Source organism: Podarcis raffonei, chromosome 1 (assembly GCF_027172205.1).
Source record: "Podarcis raffonei isolate rPodRaf1 chromosome 1, rPodRaf1.pri, whole genome shotgun sequence".
NCBI lineage: Eukaryota > Metazoa > Chordata > Lepidosauria > Squamata > Lacertidae > Podarcis > Podarcis raffonei.
The window spans coordinates 106,608,758-106,630,066 of record NC_070602.1 but is presented as its reverse complement, the minus strand read 5'-3'; the positions used below and the strand labels follow the sequence as shown (position 1 = coordinate 106,630,066).

Sequence of the window (21,309 nt, the reverse complement as noted above, 5' to 3'; positions counted from 1 at the left end):
CTTTGCATGTGCTGACAAACAATGGCCAGCAAACCATGAGAAAAGACATCACAGTGCACAAAGGGATAAAGGGAGTGCACAAGTCATGTTTATCCACATACTGCCCAAGCCTTGTTTTGTCATTACGACGGGACTGGGCTGGAAGCTTTGTCATTGTGACCTAATAAGAAAGCAAAACATGTGCAAATCAATATTACACAGTTATCTCTTTCTTTCTTTCTTTCTTTCTTTCTTTCTTTCTTTCTTTCTTTCTTTTTTGTCTTTTACACAGGATGGAATCGACAGAAAAATGTGAAGCAGTAATTGCTCATTTTAATGGGAAATTTATTAAAACACCCCCAGGAGTTTCAGGTAGGTCTAAGTATTCTTCTGAAAATGTTACAATCTAATGATTCCTGTAACTAGATTATGCAAGTGGCACCTGCATAACACCACCTCTAAAAGGAGTGTGAACAGCACTACAGTAACCCTGTTATATACTGTCTGGAGCCCTGAAGAAGGACACTCTGTGCTGTTCAGGCCCTTGGGGGGCCGAGGAAGAAATTTCAGGAATGCAGAAGCATCTCTTCTTTATTACCTTTCCCTTGAGTCCTTCCCCTGTGGGCTAGTGGGCTTGTAGACCCAATACGAATTCAGACACCTTTACTTGAACATCCAAATCATCATTCCCAGAATGCATTCATGAGGGCACATGCAACTTGTGAACTGAGCAAGTGAGCATAGTTGGTAGTATTTCTGTAATCACAGCCGCATTTTCTTTACATTATAGAGGTTTGCATATAATAGGAGAAGCACTGAGAATACTGTAACTCTGACAAGGGAAGGTAGCTCTCTGAATTTGTATTACACAGCCCCAGTCCTGAGTATGGGCAGAGAGATTAAGGGTGCTGTTGATTCCAGTGATCCAACTACTGTGTTTGTAGTCAAGCATTATGCCATTTTCTGGAAAACCATGTGAGTCTGGACACTGAAGACCCTGAATATAGGCCATTGCTACTCTGAGTATTGTAGCATTCTGCTGCTTTACAAGGATTGCTCTGAAGCTTCGGGCACAGGTCCTCCCAACAGCTGTAAATAGTTCTAGATAAGGTGTGCAGGGAGGGGAACAAATAAGGCTTCTATTTTTAATTAGTCCCCTTTTTCCTGTGGCTTTGCAAGCTTGTTCAATAGCGCTGAAGGTGAATGAACCTCGATGAGAAAACCTGATACCCAAATACCAAATGATGATGATAATTTTAGATCCCCCTCTTCCTGTCTAAATTAACTTGCGCCTTTCTAGTGCAAAAAAATTAGCAAGGAAACAAAAAAGGTCCATGAGGTGTTCTCCTAATGCAGCTTAATTTATTCATTTGCTGCTGTGAGACTCCCAAGCCATCTTATGATGGAAAGCTGTCAGCTCATGATAATTGATTGCACTTCTTGCTATGGGCTCTTTTGAAGCCAAGAGTTGACACCCTTTTACTATCAGCCTCTGCCAGGGAGTAGCAGATTATTGCTGGATAGGACTAAATTAATATGACCAGAAAGACAGAAGACAATAACAGAGTGAGAGAGGAAATTTACTATACAATAAATAGTGCTTTTCTTTGACTTTCTGGGGATAGTAAAATTGTATCCTATAAGAAAGAAGAGACATAGTAGCATTCATGGCAGAATTCAGGTGAAGAAATCAAAGGTAGGGTATTCATATTTATTTATTTTTCTTACATTTATATCCTGTCTTTGTTTCATCATGGAGCCCAAGGCTGCATACATGTGATTCTCTGGTGATTGTTCATCCAGGCAATGGCCATCCTCAGACCGGCTGAACTTCAGCAAGGTCATGACCTCATGTACCTTCAGACTATATATCCCATGTTTTGGTTCTCTCTCCTGCTCCCCCCCTCTCTAGTGTGGGTGGTAGCCACACATTCTTCAAAATGGGGTTTCAATGTAGAATTTTCCAGGATGCCCCCAGTGCAAAAAAAGAGAAAGATAATATACTTCCTTTTCCCATGTTACTGCAAACACCCGTTATTTAGGTAACAGGGCTGACTTAGCAGCCAGCCACTTTTGAGCAGCCTGACTCTGACCAGCAGAATACAGTGGTACCTTGGGTTACATATGCTTCAGTTACAGACGCTTCAGGTTACAGACTCCGCTAACCCAGAAACAGTGCTTCAGGTTAAGAACTTTGCTTCAGGATGAGAACAGAAATTGTGCTCCGGCAGCGTGGCGGCAGCAGGAGGCCCCATTAGCTAAAGTGGTGCTTCAGGTTAAGAACAGTTTCAGGTTAAGAACGGACCTCTGGAATGAATTAAGTACTTAACCCGAGGTACCACTGTACACAGTTTGATGGGACAAGGTAAATTAACCTTTGCTGTGCCATACTCCTACCATTACTAAGAAACTCTCAGTTCTCATGTTACAGGAACTAACCTTTAACAGACTCTACTGCCTTTAGAGGCCATTTGGGTGGTGCTATACAAATAGCAGCAGACTTAGTGACAAATCTGGGTTGAGGTTAGTATCACTATTAGGAGGGACATGGCTCATTCTTCAAAGCACTGAAGGTACCGAGGATTGAACCTGGGACTTCCCTGCAGGCAAAGCAAATGCTCTACCACTGAACTATAGCACTTTCCCAGATGTTATAGAATTTGCAGCATAATTTTGAATGGTTGGTTATTTGTGGTTGACTTAGCTCTTGTAGGTGATCCCACATGGAGGCCTACGGGATCTCCCTTCTCAGAGCAGGTTGTCAAAGCCATTTTCTACTACACCACATTCCTTTCCTCATAATTACATGTGCACGTGCACACATATGCCTTCAGCTGACCTTGTTATGTTACTGGAGTCCTATGTGTGTCTTCAGTCATCTGTCTCATTTGACCTTCACTTTGTTTCTTGGCTTTGTGAGAGAGGCAGGCATTGCTTCACTCCCAAGTTCAGGAGACGCACCATTAGCAAAGTTCTTCCCAGGTAAAGGGCAAGGAATAATCTGCAGCATGAGAATGTTTGCAACGCCAAGTTTCACAGAAACTAGGGTAAATTGGCAAATTTCAGTTGGATGGGGGAAATGTCGTAATGGACGGAGAATCCAGAAGATGGCAATGGAATAGGTGTGGGAGGAGGAGGAACATCTGTTTAAGAAAAGCATGCTGTCATAGTGCAGCTTAGCTAAAATAACGAGAGTTTGGAACTGAAAATGGAATAGCTAAATAGTTTTATAAGAAAGGAGGTCGGGCCTCCTGGATAGTGTGAAGCAGGTCAGGAAATTCTTGTGCAAACAGACTCAAGGAGACTAGACCAGCTGGTAAAAAATACACGCATACTTAGTTTTAGTAGGTTTTTTTGTAAATTTGTATGTGGAAACACTACGTTAAAACTTCAGAGCGCACAAACAGATCGACTCTGAAGATTACACTTCCTGCCATAGTCTCAGGCACAGCCTGTGGTAGCTACAAGGTAACATTAAAGCAGCCTTCCACTACCTGATGCTCTCCGGATGTTTTGGATTACATCCTGTTTCCTTCAGAGACCAACCAGATGCCTAAGGGAAGTCTGCAAGCATTGGAGCCCAACAGCTCTCTCCTGCTATTCTTCCCCCATCAGTCATCACTCACCACCAGATCAGACATCATCCATGTATATGTGGAGCTAGGATATTTTTGCCTCAATCTTTTCCCTCCAACTTGACTAGCAGCCATTGCATTATCCTTCATTAGCTCATGGTAGCAAATTCCATAAGTTTTAACTGTGTGCTGTGTGAAGAAGCGCTTCATTTTTTCCATCTTGAATATCCCAACAGTCATCATTAGATGACTCAGGGACCTAATACTTTATGAGTGGGAGAAAAACGTAGCTCGTACCTGCTTTCTCCATAGCGTACATGATTTTTTAAATGCCTGTATCATTTCCCACTTTACTCACTCCCCTGCCTCTTCCAAAAAAGATATTGTAACTTTTCCTCATAGTGGGACTAGCCCAGTTGCAGCCATTTTGGTTTTCCGTTTTCTGCACTTTTTCCAGCTCTACAGTATCCTTTCTGATCCAAATTGTACACCGTATTTCAGGTGAAGTTATACCATAGATTTGAATAAAGGCATTACAATAGTGGCAAATTTTATTTTTCGATGCCTTTCAAATGATCCCTAACATAGAATTAGCATTTTTCATAACTGCCACACTGGTTTGACATTTTCATTGAACAATTAATTCATCACAATCAATGTTAGAAATGTTATTAACAAATATAATAAATAATAACAACCTCATCCCTGTCCTGATCATTCACCACCATCCCATGCCCCCATCAATGTGGGGTTAGTAATTTTTTTGCTTCAGTGCTCACCTTCTTGCACTTACCTATCTTGAATCGCATTTGCCATTTTAATGCCCATTCACTCAATTTAGACGTTCACTTTTGGAACCGCTTGCAATCCCTTTTTTTGCAATCTCTTTCTGGTTTTAACCACCCTGAATAATTCTGTGTCATATGCAGACTTGTCTGCCTCACTTCTTATGTGGATCATTTATGAACAAGTGTGAAGGCACTGCTCCTAATACAGGTCCTTGCGGGGAAATTCCTTCCATTGTGAGAAAAGTCAATCCATAAAGGGCTTGTCCTCTTATCCTGTGACTGCTAATTTTACTCAGGCACATTTAGTGGGGAACATCATCAAGTATTTGTTTGAAAGCCCAAGTGTACATTGCTGATTCAAACAGCACATAAGAATGTGAGTTACCATTTTAAGTGCAACTCACAATGCTGTCAAAGCCACAGCAGGAGGGGAATTGTCACACCTTGGAACATTCAAGCTGGTTGTTTGATTCTGTGCCACCCATTCATGATCTGAGTTTTGTTTTTAATCCTTCTGACATACACAGTTCTAACATGGGTTGTATATTTCGTGAAGCAGCACATTTCTGTAGGCATCTTTGTCTGTCTAGGACAGACCGAACTGTAGATTTGTGAGGAACGAAATTATTAGCAAAAAGTGTGAGAAGCCATGACTACAACAGCATTTCCACTCAGTGATTAGGGATAACAAGGAAAAAGAGAGAAGGACTCTATTTCAGCCAGATGCAGGTGGTGCATTTAGGTAATGGGGTATGACTGAGACAAGCATTGCCACTCCTGAAATTGTCCTGTGTTAAACTTCAAAAACAGAACAAGAACTATAATGAAGGACATGAGCGCTTGACTTGGAGCTTGGAAACTGGGTTATTGCGTTTTACCAGCTTGCTTAGTAAACTCAATTCTTCAGCCTGGGTTTCATGTCTGTAAAATAGGAATAATACCTGCATGGGTTACCTGCATATGTTATCAGATTAAGTAAAAGCCACCTGCTAGCTCATCATGCAATATGATACTTCTGTAGAATAAGACAGAAAACGCTGAAAGTCACCTTTCTGGCTTGCGCAGTGGAAAGAGTTAAAAAAGCACTCAACCCTTTTGCAGCATCTTTGTATCTATGCCCTTAACCATTAGTTGCATGGTTGTCAAAAGTAATTTACTCTCTCAGAGAACCCTTTTCTGTAGAAATCTGTGGTACTGGAACAATACGTAAGTAAAGGGATGCTGTTGAAACACTCAAAGGGTGTTTTCATTTAACGAAAGGACCAGACATGGAAACCATAGAAATGAATTCAAGTGGCTTCTGCTCATAACTTGCCACTTTTTCTTTTGAATGCAGAGCTCAGAGTTAGCCTTCCAAGATTCTGCTGGCTTCGGAAGCATGCCAGAACATATATTGTGTGTCCCGAGAGCAATTTATAGTGTCCTCATTTAAAAATTTATATAAGTAATCCAACCAGAGCACCTACGTAAATAATGTTCAGTGAATACCTGTATCTAACTAGTTTCTTTCATGTGTTGCATAAAGTAGCACAATAAACATGTAGCTTTTTTTGATGGCCATTTTGTGCCAATCCTAGGTCTTCCCACACAGGTTTAAATGTCGTTTAAGTCATTTAAGTGACTGACCTCAGCCCTAAAGCTGTTGGTTTGGAAGTAAACCCCATTGGTTTCATTAGGGCCATTGCACACATGCACCTCAATCACTTAAGTGCATGAGTGAATAAGCCAAAGTAGACTTAATACCAGAGGCAAAGAAAACTACTTTTGTCTCAGATACAGTATTTTTGGATGAAGTTGAGTTGGACTAGCTGCTAGCAATGAAGTGACAGAGCACGTAGGTGTGACTTCATATATAGCACATCTGTAACCAGAAACTTATAATGAGGGGAGAATTCTCTGTAAACCAGGGGTTGGCAAACTACGTCTCTGGGCCAGATCAGGCCCACCCGGCCATTTAAGAACCCACCACCCGCCGCAAAGCCGAGACTCTTGGCGATCGCAGCAGGAGGAAGAGGCCAAGCAGTGGTGGCTCTGGCACTCAAATGCCGTGCCTGATTTACCTCAGTGGCTTTTGCTTGCTTACTTACCCCGATATCATTAATATTGTTATTAGTATTTGTATTGTTTTGTGCCCCCAGAAGCTGAGTGGGCGTGGGGAGTTAGATGGTGGAAGGACAAAAATCCTCTTTCCTCTCTTTCTCTCTGCTTTCCCACCAGCCTTTCCCCTCTTGTTCTCCCTCTAAGTCAGGCCATTGGGGAAATAGTAGTAGTAATAATAATAATCTTCCTCCCATCGCCACCGCCGCCACTGCCCTAGTGCTCCTGTGGGCCAGAGACCAGAGTGGATGAGCTCACTCTGCCTACCCACCTCACAAAAAGCGGAGGCGGCTTCCTCTAGGCGGGGAGGAAGCCTGTTTCATGCCACCGCTGCCAACCCTTCGGCAAATGAGGCAGGCGGCAAACCGGGAAGGTGGCTAGGGCTGGGGGGGGAGGACTACTTGCCCCCCTTGCCTCTTCTTCCAGCTCCACCCCCCTGGTGCTGCTTCCCCAGAGCCGCCATCTCTCCTTCGCCTCGGCTGTTCTCTGCATATTGAACTTGCTTCCCTTTTCTCTGTGGGGCGATTGTGGGTCTGTGTGTGTGTATGTTTTGGGGGGTGGCGGGAGGATGAGCAGCATGGTAGTGGGTGAGCTTGTCTGTTGAGGAGCCTTCCCCACCCTGCTTTAATGCACACTATCTTATTTTATAACACCTGCCCTTCCCCCACCCCATTCTTCCCAGTGTGCATAGGAATTCATTCATTATTATTTTTTTCAAAATATAGTCCAACCACCCACAAGGTCCAAGGGACAGTAGACCGGCCCCCTACTGAAAAAGTTTGCTGACCCCTAGTGTAAACCATTTGTCAGATTATTTTTTTGATCATAACATCAAAACAGATTCCACACTGCAGACCCTTCCTTCAGTCTAGAGCTCATTGTCCTCTGATGCATCTGTGGAGCTCCTAAAGAAATCAGGCTTTCCAAATTACATCAATTAATGCAGCAGCTCTATGTATCCATCCCTTTTCAGCTATGGCCCTTTGTTGAAATAATGAAGAAATGTCACATGGAGGTGTGTTGGAGTGCTTGTATCTACTAAAACATAGCAAATCTTTGCAATCAGGATGTTTGGGAATGCATGAAAACACTGGGCACTAAGCATGTATCTGAATGTTATGGCTTCCAAGCAAAATAATTTGGGGAAAACCTACTGTGTAACATCTTTTCACAAGTGACAACTTTTGAAATGCACTTTATTTTGATATCACAAAGGTTATTATGTAGACTATTCCTAAATGGTTTGTTTTGTTGTTGTTTTAGCTCCTGCAGAACCTTTGTTGTGCAAGTTTGCAGATGGAGGACAAAAAAAGAGACAGAATCAGAACAAATATATACAGAATGGAAGAGCGTGGCACCGAGAAGGCGAGGTGAGACTTGTAAGTCCTCCTCTCAACCTTTAGTTAGAGTGTGTGTGTGTGTCTATGGATGTGCATTAAGAAAACAATAGTCGCAAAGAGATGGGCTACCTTGGCGTCCTCCTGCATTGTTCAATGGAATATTACAATCCTGCATTCCGCTTTGTTACTTGGACATATTTAAATGCACTGTTTAAAATATTGGGCCATATTCAACCAACTTATTGTGTTAGCGGAAACCAGTGCTAGGGTTCCCATGAGTGCAATGGGAATTCCCGCCAGCAGTACTTCTCCCCCTACACACCCTCCCTGAATCTGTTCTTGAGGGACTGGAAAACTACCAGAACAGTGCACTATGGGAAGGGAGGGGAGATAATTCCATGAACACACATATTTCTATCTCCTTAGTCCTATGTTGAGTACAACCCATTGTAATTATATGAATGCAACCCATTGTAAATATTTTATACGAATGTATTTTCTTTTGCCTGTGTGTGTGTGTGTGTGTGTATAAGGCTGACTTTTCTTAAATAATTCATAGTAGCTCACAAACAGACTCAATAAAAACACCAGCAAAGTCAGTAGATAAATAGTCAACTATCTGTAACCAAATCAGCATGATATAATTAATCAGGGGAAATCCAGGGAAGCAGAAAATTGTCTGTTTTAGAAAAGCAAGATTCACTGACCCCAGAGTCCTTATTTTTAAAGCCAGCTTTTAACCTGGTGTCTGAAGGCAAATAACACTGGAGCCAGTTGGGCGTCCCAATAAAATGGCTGCAAATACTGAAATTGCCCCGCTGCTAGTACATCACTCTAGAACAGCCTTTCTCAACCTGTGGGTCCCCAGATCTTGTTGAACTACAACTCCCATCACCCCTAGCTAGCAAGGCCCAGAGCTCAGGGATGATGGGAGTTGTAGTCCAACAACATCTGGGGACCCACAGGTTGAGAACCGCTGCTCTAGAACTTACTGCACATAATTTAACATCTCAACTGTGTTCCTGCACACTGTTTCACGTGCATGTAAGCTGGGCCTTTTTGAGTCTTCATCAAAGCAGATCTTACCAGCAGCCTCTCAAAAGAGATGGTACTTTCTTTATTTAAGGTATTTATAAGCCGCTTAATTACAAAAGTTTCTTAGTGGTGCACATCAAAATAATGAAAACGTATACAGTGGATACACACATGGGTCCATTGGTACTTTGGAGTATAATTGCAGAGCGGCCATTGCAACGTAGTAGAAGCAAAACTGTCCTGGTGTTGTAGGGAATGAGGAAGCCCTTGTATATTCAGAAGCTCTGTGTCCATGCAAGAAGCCTCTGGATTGGGTCCATAATCTTTTAATGCATAAGGGAGATCCAAAACAGGTTACTTACTGCAAATCACTTGCGCCAACAAAATTTCACAAAACATAAGGCAGTACTGGCAACTTTGACTATTTCAGACAGTTGGGCTAGTGCTAATGTTTTGGTTTGGAGTGGTAGCCAATCTTTTCATTGAGTATATGTTTTATCCCTTCCCTAAAGGCTGGAATGACACTTACGTATGATCCAACTACAGCTGCTTTACAAAATGGGTATGTACAATCAGACAATAAATATAAGTTATTCCATGGTACCCTTTTAAAGGTATTAATAAAGGTGTTTGTGCTTTTAGATTTTATCATTCGCCATACAGTATTGCAACAAACAGAATGATCACTCAGACGTCTATCACGCCATATATTGCTTCTCCAGTTTCTGCATACCAGGTCTGTATTTCAAGATGGAAGGATAAGCTATTAAAATACTTGGTAGGAATTTGTGTAGAGCTCACATGAAGGCTTTGTGGAATGCAATACCTTACCATTTTTGTCATTCTATGTATAAAACAGCCGGAGATCAGAAAGGAAACACAAGAAACTTGCTTTTGAAGTATTCTTGGTTTCCTGTAGAACAGAAATCAGTGTGTGGAGTATGATGAAATAGAAGCTTGTCTGCTTAATTTTACTGCTAAGGCAGATGTCATAGTGTTTTTTTCAGTGAGGAGATGAGTAATGGCAAGACAAGCTTCTGTGAAAGAGAGCTTGCTTACCACTTTCAAACATATCCTGCAAGTGCACAGTAAACTCCCCCCAAAACCTGGTTCAGGTCAGCAGTTTTAAATACACACTGCCTGGAGGTGCAGGGACACTCTGAAGAGCTAAAGCGAAAGACCTCAACCAGTCTCAATGGGGAGAGATGGATGGTTGCAAGGAAGCAAATGTCCTGCTGTTTGCTTTCCTTTGACTCAGCTCAGTACCCCACACATAGAGGATTTGGCAATGAAGGGGGAGAGAGCGCTTGTGTTCATTCCCTGATGCCAAGACAAGTTGCTACAGTGGCTCAGAGTTGATGAGGGTGGTGAGCAAGCTGCCCTTCTAGCCCCAAACTCTTCACAGGCGGTTTCTGTGGAGGTCTGACCCTACATCCCATGTGTTCTCAGGACACTTTACCAGCCTCTCCAGATTAGGAGAAATGGGTGGGAAGTGGTAAGGGGAATCCTGCTACTCCATTTACTCTCAATCTCTCTTGAGTCCCTTTGTGAGTCTCTTTCTTTCTCTTTCTAAAGACACTGAGCATGGGAAAGAGGCATGGTTTGGGAAGTGGGGTTGAACTGCTGTGGGTGAAGGTTGTACATGCACACTTCCCCTCATGCTTCCAGGAAATATCTCTGGTAGCAAAGGTCAAAGTTGTGTGTGTTAACACTTGGCCCATTAGAAGAGGAAACTGTTCTGGTTTCAGGGAAGAGAGCTTTGTTCAGCCAACACAAGAGCCTGCGGCTCTCCTCAGGGTTAGGATAGGCTGAATGCTGGGCTTGTCACAAGGAGAACAGTAAACCCCCCTGCCCTCACTGGAGCTTCCATACAGAGAAGGGACTCTGGGGACATCTGCACCACATCTCATTTGGGTATGTTAGCCACTTCCCCAGAATTCTCCTGCCTGCAAGTTCCAAAAAGCAACCGAAAAGGAGGGCTCAAGAGAACATGCAGTGAAAAGTGATGGGTAAGATCAAAGAACAGAGCCTCCATCCCTCTGCCTCTCCACTTCTCCACTAACCTCCCCAGAGCTAGGTACAGGAGGGAGTGGTAGAAGGATGCATCACAACTCTCCTCTTACTTCAGCTCCTCAGTTTGATTTTTTTTAAAGGCAAATTTTACTTACACTTGGTTTTCCAGTCAGTCTCTAAACCTACCAAACTGCCAACTGAGTATGTTGTTCTAATTCTAATCAGTACTTACTGGGAAAGGAAAGCAGCATTTAAACACTCTTGTTTAGTTATCCAAACAAAGAAGGATCTAGGGCTGCAGTTGTATGTTGTGGAATAGCTTCTTCTCCATTACCCCACCTCCCAATTTCCAGCTGTTCCTTATCAGACCTAAGGAACAATTTCCCCTAGTTTCTTGAATCTCTACTTTTCCCAACTAGCTGTTACTTTTACGGAAGATTTCCCCCTCCCTTCAAAAATAAAAGCAGAATAGCTGCTGAGCATATTTATGAGAATCTTCTGCAGTTAACCTGCCATCGCAGTTGGGCATTCTACCAGGGCTCAAGCCATCTCTGATAATGCAAATCTCAGTCAGTTGGAGAGAGAGGAAACAGATGTTACCACTTAGCAGAACCACTCCCTCTCCATGCTCTCTGAGAAAAGCACACAGAGAAGATCACATCCTGTACTCTGGCTGTCTTTGTGATGTTGGAATAGGATTGTCAGTGTTCGGCTTGCTGCATGCTGAGTAAAAGTGAATATTGAACTGATCATACTTTTCATTCCAGTTCTTCCTAAGAGTGAACTTGAGGAACTGGACATTTCTCTCTTTACTCTCTGTGCCATACTACCACCATCTCAGATCCTCAGAGCTTCTGTTGAAATTGTCTGTGCATAATATTTTTTTTTGGGGGGGGTGCACTTAATAAGAGAAAGGGGAAGGCTGTGATTTAATTCAGGCTTTTCCCATTCTTGTGCTTCAAAAAGGGTTATTGCAATTCTTAGCACTTGTAGGCAGCAATGAAGGCCAGAACAATGAGTTAAGATGAAAGCATGATGCTTTGAAATGTGTGTAATATAGACATTAAAGTTGTGAATATTGTTTTCTTAACAAAACAAAACCTTTTCATTATCTACAGAGCCCTTCATGGATGCAGCCTCAACCATATATAATGCAGCATCCTGTAAGTTTGCATACTTTCACCTATGTCAGCTTAGGATCAATATTCTTATTTGTTCCTCATTTTCATTAGTTATTTCTTTCTCTGGTGGGCGCTATTTCTTAATGCCCACACTAAATAATATCCAACTGGTATGGCTTTCTGCAGCCCAATAATAGATAGCCTAGCCTTATGCCAAGTCTTCCTAGCGTGCACAGTAGAATCTTGATGGGTGGCTATTGAATTGATTCTGGCAACATCCAATGGAATGAAGTAATAACTGGGAGTAGTAGAGGGGGGAGAGGGAAAGCTGTGCAATGGGGGCCAGGAACCTGTGGCTCTGCAGATATTGTGGATGACAACTTCCATCATTTCTGACCATTGGCTGTGTTGGTTGGGGCTCATGGAAGGTAGAAGTCAAATTTTGATTAAAAGACAGAGGTAAGGAAGAGGTTAATGTAAACAAAAAGCTGCTTGGTCCTTCTAGTATTGTCTACACTGACTAGCAATGGCTCTCCAGGTCAGGGTCTCTCCCAGTCCTACCTGGAGATCCTGGAGATCCAACCTTGGACTTCTGGCATGTAAAGCAATTGCTCTACTAGTAAGCTACAGTCCTTCCCCAGGTAAAATAGCCAAGGTAATTAAGAGTTTCTTGTTGAAGAAGCATATGCACGCACCTGTACAGAGCAGGGGAGGAACAAAGCTCCATTAACATATAAATATCGCACAGACTATACATGCCTCTTAATCTCCTACATTGTACTGCTGCATGGCAGATGCAAAAGAGAACCGTATTCATACAGCAATGACAATACACATAAAGGTTTCTTGTGTTAATGTATGCAGTGTCACGGCTTGCAAACAATAGCACTTTAGAATCTAGCATAGACAAAGTATTGGTGTTGATCTCCGTACAGCTATCAAAATCCAAATCATCTTTGATTATGCCTTTTCTACATATGAAAGCAAATGCAATTGTCTTGGACACTTAGATTCTCTTGATACTTCCTATTAGAATAATTAGAATAGCTGGATTCGTCTCTCACAAGTGCAATGATAGCACTTAACAAATGTTCCAAAATAATAAACAATATGCAAATCGAAAGCAAAGCAGTTAAAGACAAGGCACTGAGATTGCTGGGCTATTATGCTGCATCATGTAAGCCTCCCACAGATGTATAGTTCTGACACACAAAAGCTCCCTGTCTGTGGTCTCTAAAGGTTAGGGTTTGACTTTTTCTATGTGCACATTTTTGACACTGAATTTAATTTAAAGAACCTTGCAACCTATGGGGCAGTGATACCCCCCCCCCATATTTGTGGAACACAGTGCTTGTGTTTTAATTCCTTACCCCAGTACAGTCCACAGTTCTCAAATGACTTGGTCAGAAAAAAATCCTATTGGCAGAACATAAAGAGTCCTGCCAGATTAGACCAAAGGTCCATCTAGTTCAGCATCTTGTTTCTCACACTGGCCAGCCAGATGCTTCAGGGAAGCACGTAGGCAGGAAGGACATGGAGGTCATAGTTCTTCATTCCCTTACTCTTTGAGAGCTGCTCCAGATTAAGGTGGTTGGGGGGTGCTTTAAGTTGGGTACTTAAAGAAAAGCAAATTTAAGCCATGGATAACAATCACCAGGCATGTTTTGGGTTGCCTGCAGTCTATCACTGGCTGCTGAATTTCACAAGTAAAATGCCAACAGAGGTGTGATTGCAACTGATTTTCTCAATACCAGTTAAAATCCATGCCCACACTTGGAACGTAGTAGGCTGAATCAAGCATTACAAAAGTAGAGGGAGAGGCTTTCCTCCTCCTTACCCAGAACACACGCAACACATCAACCACCTGCAAACCTCTCCTGAGTGTCAGAGGAGCCACACTGAATATTTGGAATGTGCCAGGTGAAATTGCTGGTAATTAGGCAAAGCAGCTTGTGCAGTCAGATATCTGCTTCAGTGAAACTGGGCAGAGCCCATATTCTTCTGTACAGTGCCCAGTATAACATTAATCTCCTTCAAAGTCCTAGCTGGGAATAACTTTAATAGCTGATTCCAAAATTTCTCCAGTTTAATATAAAAGAAAACTTTGTTAGCATTGCATTCCAAACACATAGTCTTAACGCAAAAACTTTTGGAGTATGTTGAACCCCTCAAACTGAACTCAAATTCTTTTATGGGATATCAGGAAATCCTGGAGGAAGGAAAATGGAGGTGAGGGTTGGTGAAATAGTAGGTTCATAATCGGGGGTAGTGGGGTGGTGGGTGGGAAGAAACAACAAAAATACCTAAGGGAAATATTAGGCGCCTAATAAAATCACTGGAAGGGGTTCAATGTATTTCAATACCCTAATAGTGTTCTTTTCCCCTGGAAGAATGTTATAAATAAATAAAAACCAGTGTTGTTTGTTTGCATCATGAGAGTGTTAAGATAAAGCCAACTTGGAGCAGAATTAATCCCCTAGGATAAAATTTTGTTCTCTGGCCCAACAGACCCATGCAATGCTTTGTAACAAGTGTTTGTCTTGAGATATAAACAAGCAGGGAAGTGAGAATATTTCAAGGACTGCGGGGAGGGGGGAGAATCCCAATGAGATGCAACTGCAAAACATGGAATTTTATACAGGATAATGAAGTTCCTGGTGATAGATTGGATCCCAATTAGCTTTGCTAGTTTTGTTTTTTCCCATTCATTTCAGTGGGGGAACCCCTGATAACTAGAATCTCTAGGCATTGAGAGGGTTAGACTGACATCACTGTAAGATGTTATCCCATGAATGAACTGTAGTTTCATAAGGGAGCTGCAGTTCAGAGTAGAATTTTTTCTGCTACAAATCACATGGGTTCTTGGCGAAAAACACAAACTAGAGTGACTCATAGGTGCAGGATTTCATGTATACCCTCAAGTCTTTTCTGACCCATAGATGGATCTTACTATTACTGTATTTGTCACATCACCATGTTTTGCTATCAATGAAGTGTTTCAAATGCATGCACCTTTACAAAAGAAAAATTGAACATGTGTCAGTAAAACGTAAATCAACAGAAGCTGTGTACAACTTTACTGCTTTAATCTGAAACAATTTCCTCCCCACTCTTACAGGGTACTGTATTAACTCCTTCCATGGACCACACCATGTCACTGCAGCCTGCATCAATGATAAGTCCACTGACACAGCAGATGAGTCACCTTTCATTGGGCAGTACTGGAACAGTACGTGACAATTCTAATAATAATAATAACACCCAGAAAAAACTGACGTATTTACTATATATTCTGCCCGTAGGAAAGACATTTAGAGTATTCCATCTGTCACATTTTGTTTTCACTGACCAGTAATTGCATGTGCATCATAAATCCATTTTCTATTGCAATGCATCTTAGTCACTTGGGGAAATTTTACTTTTAATATTAAAGAGGTAAAACTTGGCTACTATTGACATCTCTGAGCAGTGTAAGGCTGAATCTTGCTGATCTTCCTTTATCTATCAGAATAGAGGGGATGGGGGGCTTGGACGGGGTTCTCCCCCAAAATGTGTGATCTGAACTGTCAATGCTGATAACACTATTGTGGATGTATGTTTTTGGAACACAGCATAAATCATCCTGTTGTCTCCTTGTCCCTAGGCTGGGGATAAGAATTGGCATTGCCAAATGGACCCTCTGTCCTAAAGGGAAGATGTATTGCCAGTGTCTTTAGAAATATCACTCTTAGCAGCAATTTTGAGAAGACCCAAATCCTTTTCTTCTTACATCCTAAAGCAAAAACAAAAACCAATGCTGTTGGGCTTTCTATGTGTTTTGAATTATTTGGGTGGTATCCAAAGACACGCTAATGCATGTGGAGGGCATGCATCATTGAAGGGCTGCATTATGTTTTATGCTGGAATGCTGCATAAGAAAGATGAAATTCAAAGATGGTCTTTTCTGTGCAACCTCATGTAAAGGAAGTGTTGTGCAACCTTTTATTAGATCACACTTTTGAAAGCTTTTGGGGAACACTACTAGTGGCTTAGGGAAATGGGTGGCGCTCTGGGTTAAACCACAGAACCTAAGACTTGCCGATCAGAAGGTCGGTGGTTTGAATCCCCACGACGGGGTGAGCTCCTGATGTTCGGTCCCTGCTCCTGACAACCTAGCAGTTCGAAAGCACGTCAAAGTGCAAGTAGATAAATAGGTACCGCTCTGGCGGGAAGGTAAACAGCGTTACCTTGTGCTGCTCTGGTTCGCCAGAAGCAGCTTAGTCATGCTGGCCACATGACCCGGAAGCTGTCTGCGGACGAACGCCAGCTCCCTCGACCAATAAAGCGAGATGAGCGCCGCAACCCCAGAGTCGGTCACGACTGGACCTAATGGTCAGGGGTACCTTTAGCTTTACTAGTGGCTTATCTCCCTTCCTTTCACATTTGTTTTGGGTCGAACCATCTGTTGTGTGTATTAGTTTCATTTAGCTGAATACATTAATCTCTTTTTCCTTTGCAGTACATGCCTGCCACAACAGCTATGCAAGGAGCCTACATACCCCAGTACACACACGTTCAGACAGCAGCTGTTCCAGTTGAGGTAGTTTTTCTTTTTAATTAATGGGAGAGTCTTCTAGTTAAAATCCATTATTTACATCATACATAATATTTCAATAAATGTAACTTGCTGAAATGACATCAGTGCTGCAATAAGCAAAAGATGTCATTGGTACGAATCCTGCATCTGCCCCCCCTCCCCGAGTGCTCTTCAGGAAGGGATATAAACTATGGAAGATGCGCAGGCAGTCAATGATAAAACTCAAGACAAATTTACCCTTTGTAATACCACAGCTAATAATTAGATGCTGTGTGTCTCCTGCTTACAATCTCTTCTCTTTCAGGAAGCCAGTGGTCAACAGCAAGTTACAGTAGAGACGTCCAGTGATCATTCGCCATATACTTATCAGCAAAACAAGTAATCATGAGGTAAAGTTGCTTTCATGTTTCTTTGAAAAAAATGAATTGAAGGGAAAACATCCTTCATGTAGTATATTCGGACACTTCCAATCATTTTCTGGAGCCTTTTTGATGTTCACTTAATGATGCAACAAACTGAGAAGCTGCATGCATGTTCCAGAGATGCCATACACTTGGTACATTGGACATCTTCAGAATATCTGTGACTTACCAAAGTTGGCTTGTATGAACTATCAGTTTGTCAAACGTATTATAAAAGTGACTTAACAACTCCAGATAAAGTGATTTACCAAGTTCTCTGTTTATGGTTGTTGCAGCAAATTGTTTAGTGCAGAGCTACTGGATCTATAATTTTCATTGGACCATTGACCCATCCCCATATACATGTGTGGCAGCTGTTCCAAATAGTGCCATATTTGATTTAACAGCTTTACCTGGAATCATTAAATCATTTTTTACAATAACCTTTTAGATAAAGGCACCACCTAAATATCATACATTTGTTATTCAAATAATAATTTTATTACTTGTGCCCTACCCATCTGACTGGATTGCCCCAGCCACTCTGGGTGGATTCATTACTTTATATATGAGATACTTCATTGCTAATTGAAGATGGCAGCAATACTTTAATGAATTAGTGGCAAAGAGAAGCACAATCCTATGGGAAAGTCTGTGCCTGTGAATAGGAGGACAGCAAGGTAGGTGCCAGGCAGATCTCTCTAGGGAGGCCAGAGAGCACCACCACAGAGAAGGCTGCTGACCTTGCCTCACAAGGCAAGAGAACCTGCAGAGCAGGCACACACATATGGAAACAAGTGGCCCTTCAAGTATCCTCATCCTAAGTCACAAAGGACTTTAAAAGATCAAAATTAGTTCTTTGAATTGGACCTGGGAATGGATGGGAACCACTGCAACTGGCGTGGTGTCAGTGTAACATGATCCTAATGCCCAGTGTCACTTAGTTATCTCGCAACTGCAATCTGAACTAACATCAATATTCAATGTATCTTCAACACGTTTGAGTGTTGACACTGGGGAACTTGAGTCTTTTTGAAAACCTTATCTTATTGTAACTTGGTCATGAATCTGCCCCACAACAACATCCTCTGCCCTGCACATGAGGCCTATTTGAAGGATCCTGCCTGCATTTGTGATTGTAAGTTGTTTTTAAAAGCTTGTGATGTGTTTTAAATTGTTGTAATGAACTCCCTAAAATCTTAGGGTGAAGCGGAGGTAATAAATTAAGTGGATGCTATTGATGTGGAAAAGTATGTCTCCTTCCTCTATGCTCAGATCAGTATAGTTTCTCCATTCTATATGCTTAATGCAGTCCCAGGAACCAGAAGTACAAACCCTTTGGCCAAAGTAACCACATGCAGAAATCTGCCTGTACATACACAGGCACAAAGAAATATGTAGTTATCTACTTTTTTCTATTTCTAGACTCACAGAGTCAGGTCACACAGGCTATAAATGCTATGAATCAGAAGAGTACAACTGAATTCTACTTTTTCTTTTTCTCTCCCTTTCAGAAATGTGTTGTTGACCTCGCCTGGAGAAGGATGCAAAGGCTGAAACAATCATGGATTTTACTGATCAATTGTGCTTTAGAAATTATTGACAGTTTTGCACAGGTTCTTGAAAACGTTATTTATAATGAAATCAACTGAAACTATTTTTGCTATAAGTTCTATAAGGTGCATAAAGAAAAAGAAAAAAAATCCTTAAATTCATCCTAGTAGCTGTTTCCCTCCCCCTCCCCCCTTGAACAGGTTTATTTTAGTAAGAAATTTTTTATCAAGTATTAACGACGCAAAAAAAATAAAATAAAGGTAAATAATTAAATAAATGGGGGGGAAATCTGTCCATGCACAGATTGCAATGGAGACATGTTCACGTGCATGACAGAATCAGTCTCTTGGTTTGTTTTAGTTTTTTTTGTTTTACCGTATTAAGATTTTGTTTTTATTTTTTGAAGTTTAAACTAGTAAAAACATCCATGCCGATGTTCTGTGCTTGCCGTGTGAGTGTCGCTATAGTGCAGTGTTGCAGTTGTAGGGTCTATTTTCATAGCTTTCTCTCTCTCTCTCTCCCTCTTTTTCTTTTAAGGTAGTGTGAAGTGTCTTATCCTTTTTCTATCAATTCCAATTTGCCTTAACTCTTTTAATGCTGTAGCTGTTTCAGTACGTAGTCCAAACTAATGGTGTAGAATGCTTTTGACCAAATGAGCTGGTCTATTATGCCTTGTAAAAACAGCAGGATAGGGCTTTTAACAGGTAGTCGATTAAAATTGCTGAAAAATTTGGCTTTTAAAAAATGTGTAGTAGGTGTTTTTAATGATTTTGTTTCCCCTCACATAATAATGTAAGGTTGTGAAATGCAAGATTGGGGGGTAGGGAAATGTTTTGTGTGAAACACATTTTCTGACTGGGGAAATTTTAATAGGATAAATTGTTTGTAAGGCCTTATGCCAATTAGTTTTCCTCTGCTAGTTAGGAACTCTGCTGTATGATGCAATGTAAAAAAAAAAATAATCTTTTTGCCTTTTTCCAGAAGATAATTGATGTTCTAGTTTTAGGGTGGGGGAGTTTTGGGGATGGGGAATCCACAGAATGTTTCTGTCCTTCCTTTCTAGTAATGAATAGTGCTTTAGAATGATGCTGTGCAGAGAAAATAGCAAATAGAAGCGTTTGCTTTTACAGCAAAGGCGAAAGCTAAAAGACTTTTTTCAAAACATAAGCTGAGATGTAAGTAGAAAACATACTAGATTGGGTACTAGCTCTCTATATTAGGTAAATAAAGACTTGGCACTTTTTAAAGGTAACTTTACCAAAGAACAAAGAGCCAGTAACCAATAATTCTGATTTTGTCTCAGCAGTTATGTCTTCTGTACTCTTTTAATTTTGTTGCCGGACCAGTTTGCGGTTAGAAGAATGTGCCTTTTTTTGTACATTTGCATTTAGGTTTTATAATTTTTAATTGATGTATGGACACAAACAAACAAACAAAAAGCATGAAGGAAGACTTGGATCCAAGCAGTGCCACACTTTACATCATCACTACAAGTGTTAAGTGTAAAGAAGAAGAAGAAGAAAATACAATTTTGAAACTATGAAATTCCTGATTTAACAAATACACTGTTATTTGTACTTTTTACATATTAGATGATAAAACTCACTGCTATTAAAGCTCATTTTATTATGATCGCATGTGTATTAAATCAAACGGTAAATTAAGTTGTCTTCCAAAACTGTGTACTTGTCTGGTCAGCTGTGTATGATCAGTTATCTACCTCAAGGCTTATTTCCTTTTGTAATGGGACAGGTTGCTGGCCCTCCCTGTTACCACAGACCAAATCATCCTAGCTCAGGAGCTAGGCCTAAGCAATTCTTTCTTTTCACTTATTTTTTTTTAAAGTTTTTAAATTTTATGTGAGTATTCAAGTACAGATGTCAGTGACATTTCATAGTTTCAAAAGTCAATGCTGCTCTGAGAAGTGTAGATTCTAGTAAATTACATAGTCATAAGAAATGTGTTTGTTTCTTTTTGTTTTTGTTCTTTTGTTTTTTAAAAAAAAGTTTAAAAAGTTGTGGTATTATTGGTTCTATGCTCCCTGGAATTGACTGCTTTGTCAAAGTTCAGACTTCTTGCAACTCATTCCCTATAGCTGGTGTATTTCCAGATGTGGGGGAGAAGATTTGGGGGCAGGCAGATATTTGCTACTTGATGTTTTATTTCAATTAGCTAAGCATTAGGGTTAGAGGGAGGGAATAGATGCTGCTAGAAAAGTCTGAACTAAGTGCCATACTCATTATCTGGGTAAGATTTGCAAAATGTAACCTCTGTACATAAAGAAATAATCAGTTACTTAAACATCACATAGTAGACAGCCATTAAATTATAAAAAAAAATAATTTATGAAGAAAGACCTTTTGTACAGATTGAAAAAAAAAGATTTTCATAGAGATATCTATATGATCAAGAGAGTTAATTTTTTATTTTTGTTTTACTAGTGCCACAAACTTGCCAGTGGTAACTTATTTGTCCGGTTCAAGATACTCTGTCATTTTGTTTCCTAGGACTTGTTGTTAAATGCCAAAAGACATTTTTGAACTGTAAATTTGATTAGATCATTAGTTTTTTTCTGTTTTGTTTCTTTTGAAAACTTTTGAATAAAAAAGATCAAAATATAAACTTTTTATGTGTGTTTTTTAACAGTGGGTGGAAACAAGCAGCTGAACTTCATAACTGAAAAAAAAAATTACTTCTATCTCAGGTGAATTTACGTAGGCTTTATTGTAATGAATAGTAACTTTCTCAAACTGTAATATATTATTCTCAAGGAAGAAATGCTACATAATGTAAAATGCTTGAAAATGTAGCTAACATAAACGACCAGCTG

The 21,309-nt window shown here is 40.8% G+C and overlaps 1 protein-coding gene across 5 annotated transcripts in view; it reads left to right on the top strand.

Annotated features, from left to right (window-relative positions):
* Positions 1-21,101, top strand: part of RBMS1 (RNA binding motif single stranded interacting protein 1) — a 117,126-nt gene extending 96,025 nt beyond the window's left edge. For 3 of the 5 annotated variants that reach the window (XM_053408035.1, XM_053408017.1, XM_053408054.1), the window contains exons 6-14: positions 272-351; positions 7,703-7,818; positions 9,327-9,376; positions 9,457-9,550; positions 11,946-11,990; positions 15,067-15,177; positions 16,447-16,527; positions 16,829-16,913; positions 18,440-21,101. In XM_053408035.1, the coding sequence (XP_053264010.1) occupies positions 272-351; positions 7,703-7,818; positions 9,327-9,376; positions 9,457-9,550; positions 11,946-11,990; positions 15,067-15,177; positions 16,447-16,527; positions 16,829-16,906 (655 nt within the window). In that variant the 3' untranslated portion in view covers positions 16,907-16,913; positions 18,440-21,101. The remainder of the gene's footprint in view (positions 1-271; positions 352-7,702; positions 7,819-9,326; positions 9,377-9,456; positions 9,551-11,945; positions 11,991-15,066; positions 15,178-16,446; positions 16,528-16,828; positions 16,914-18,439) is intronic. The other 2 variants (XM_053408044.1, XM_053408027.1) reach the window with 1 other exon arrangement.
* Positions 21,102-21,309: the final 208 nt, after the last annotated feature.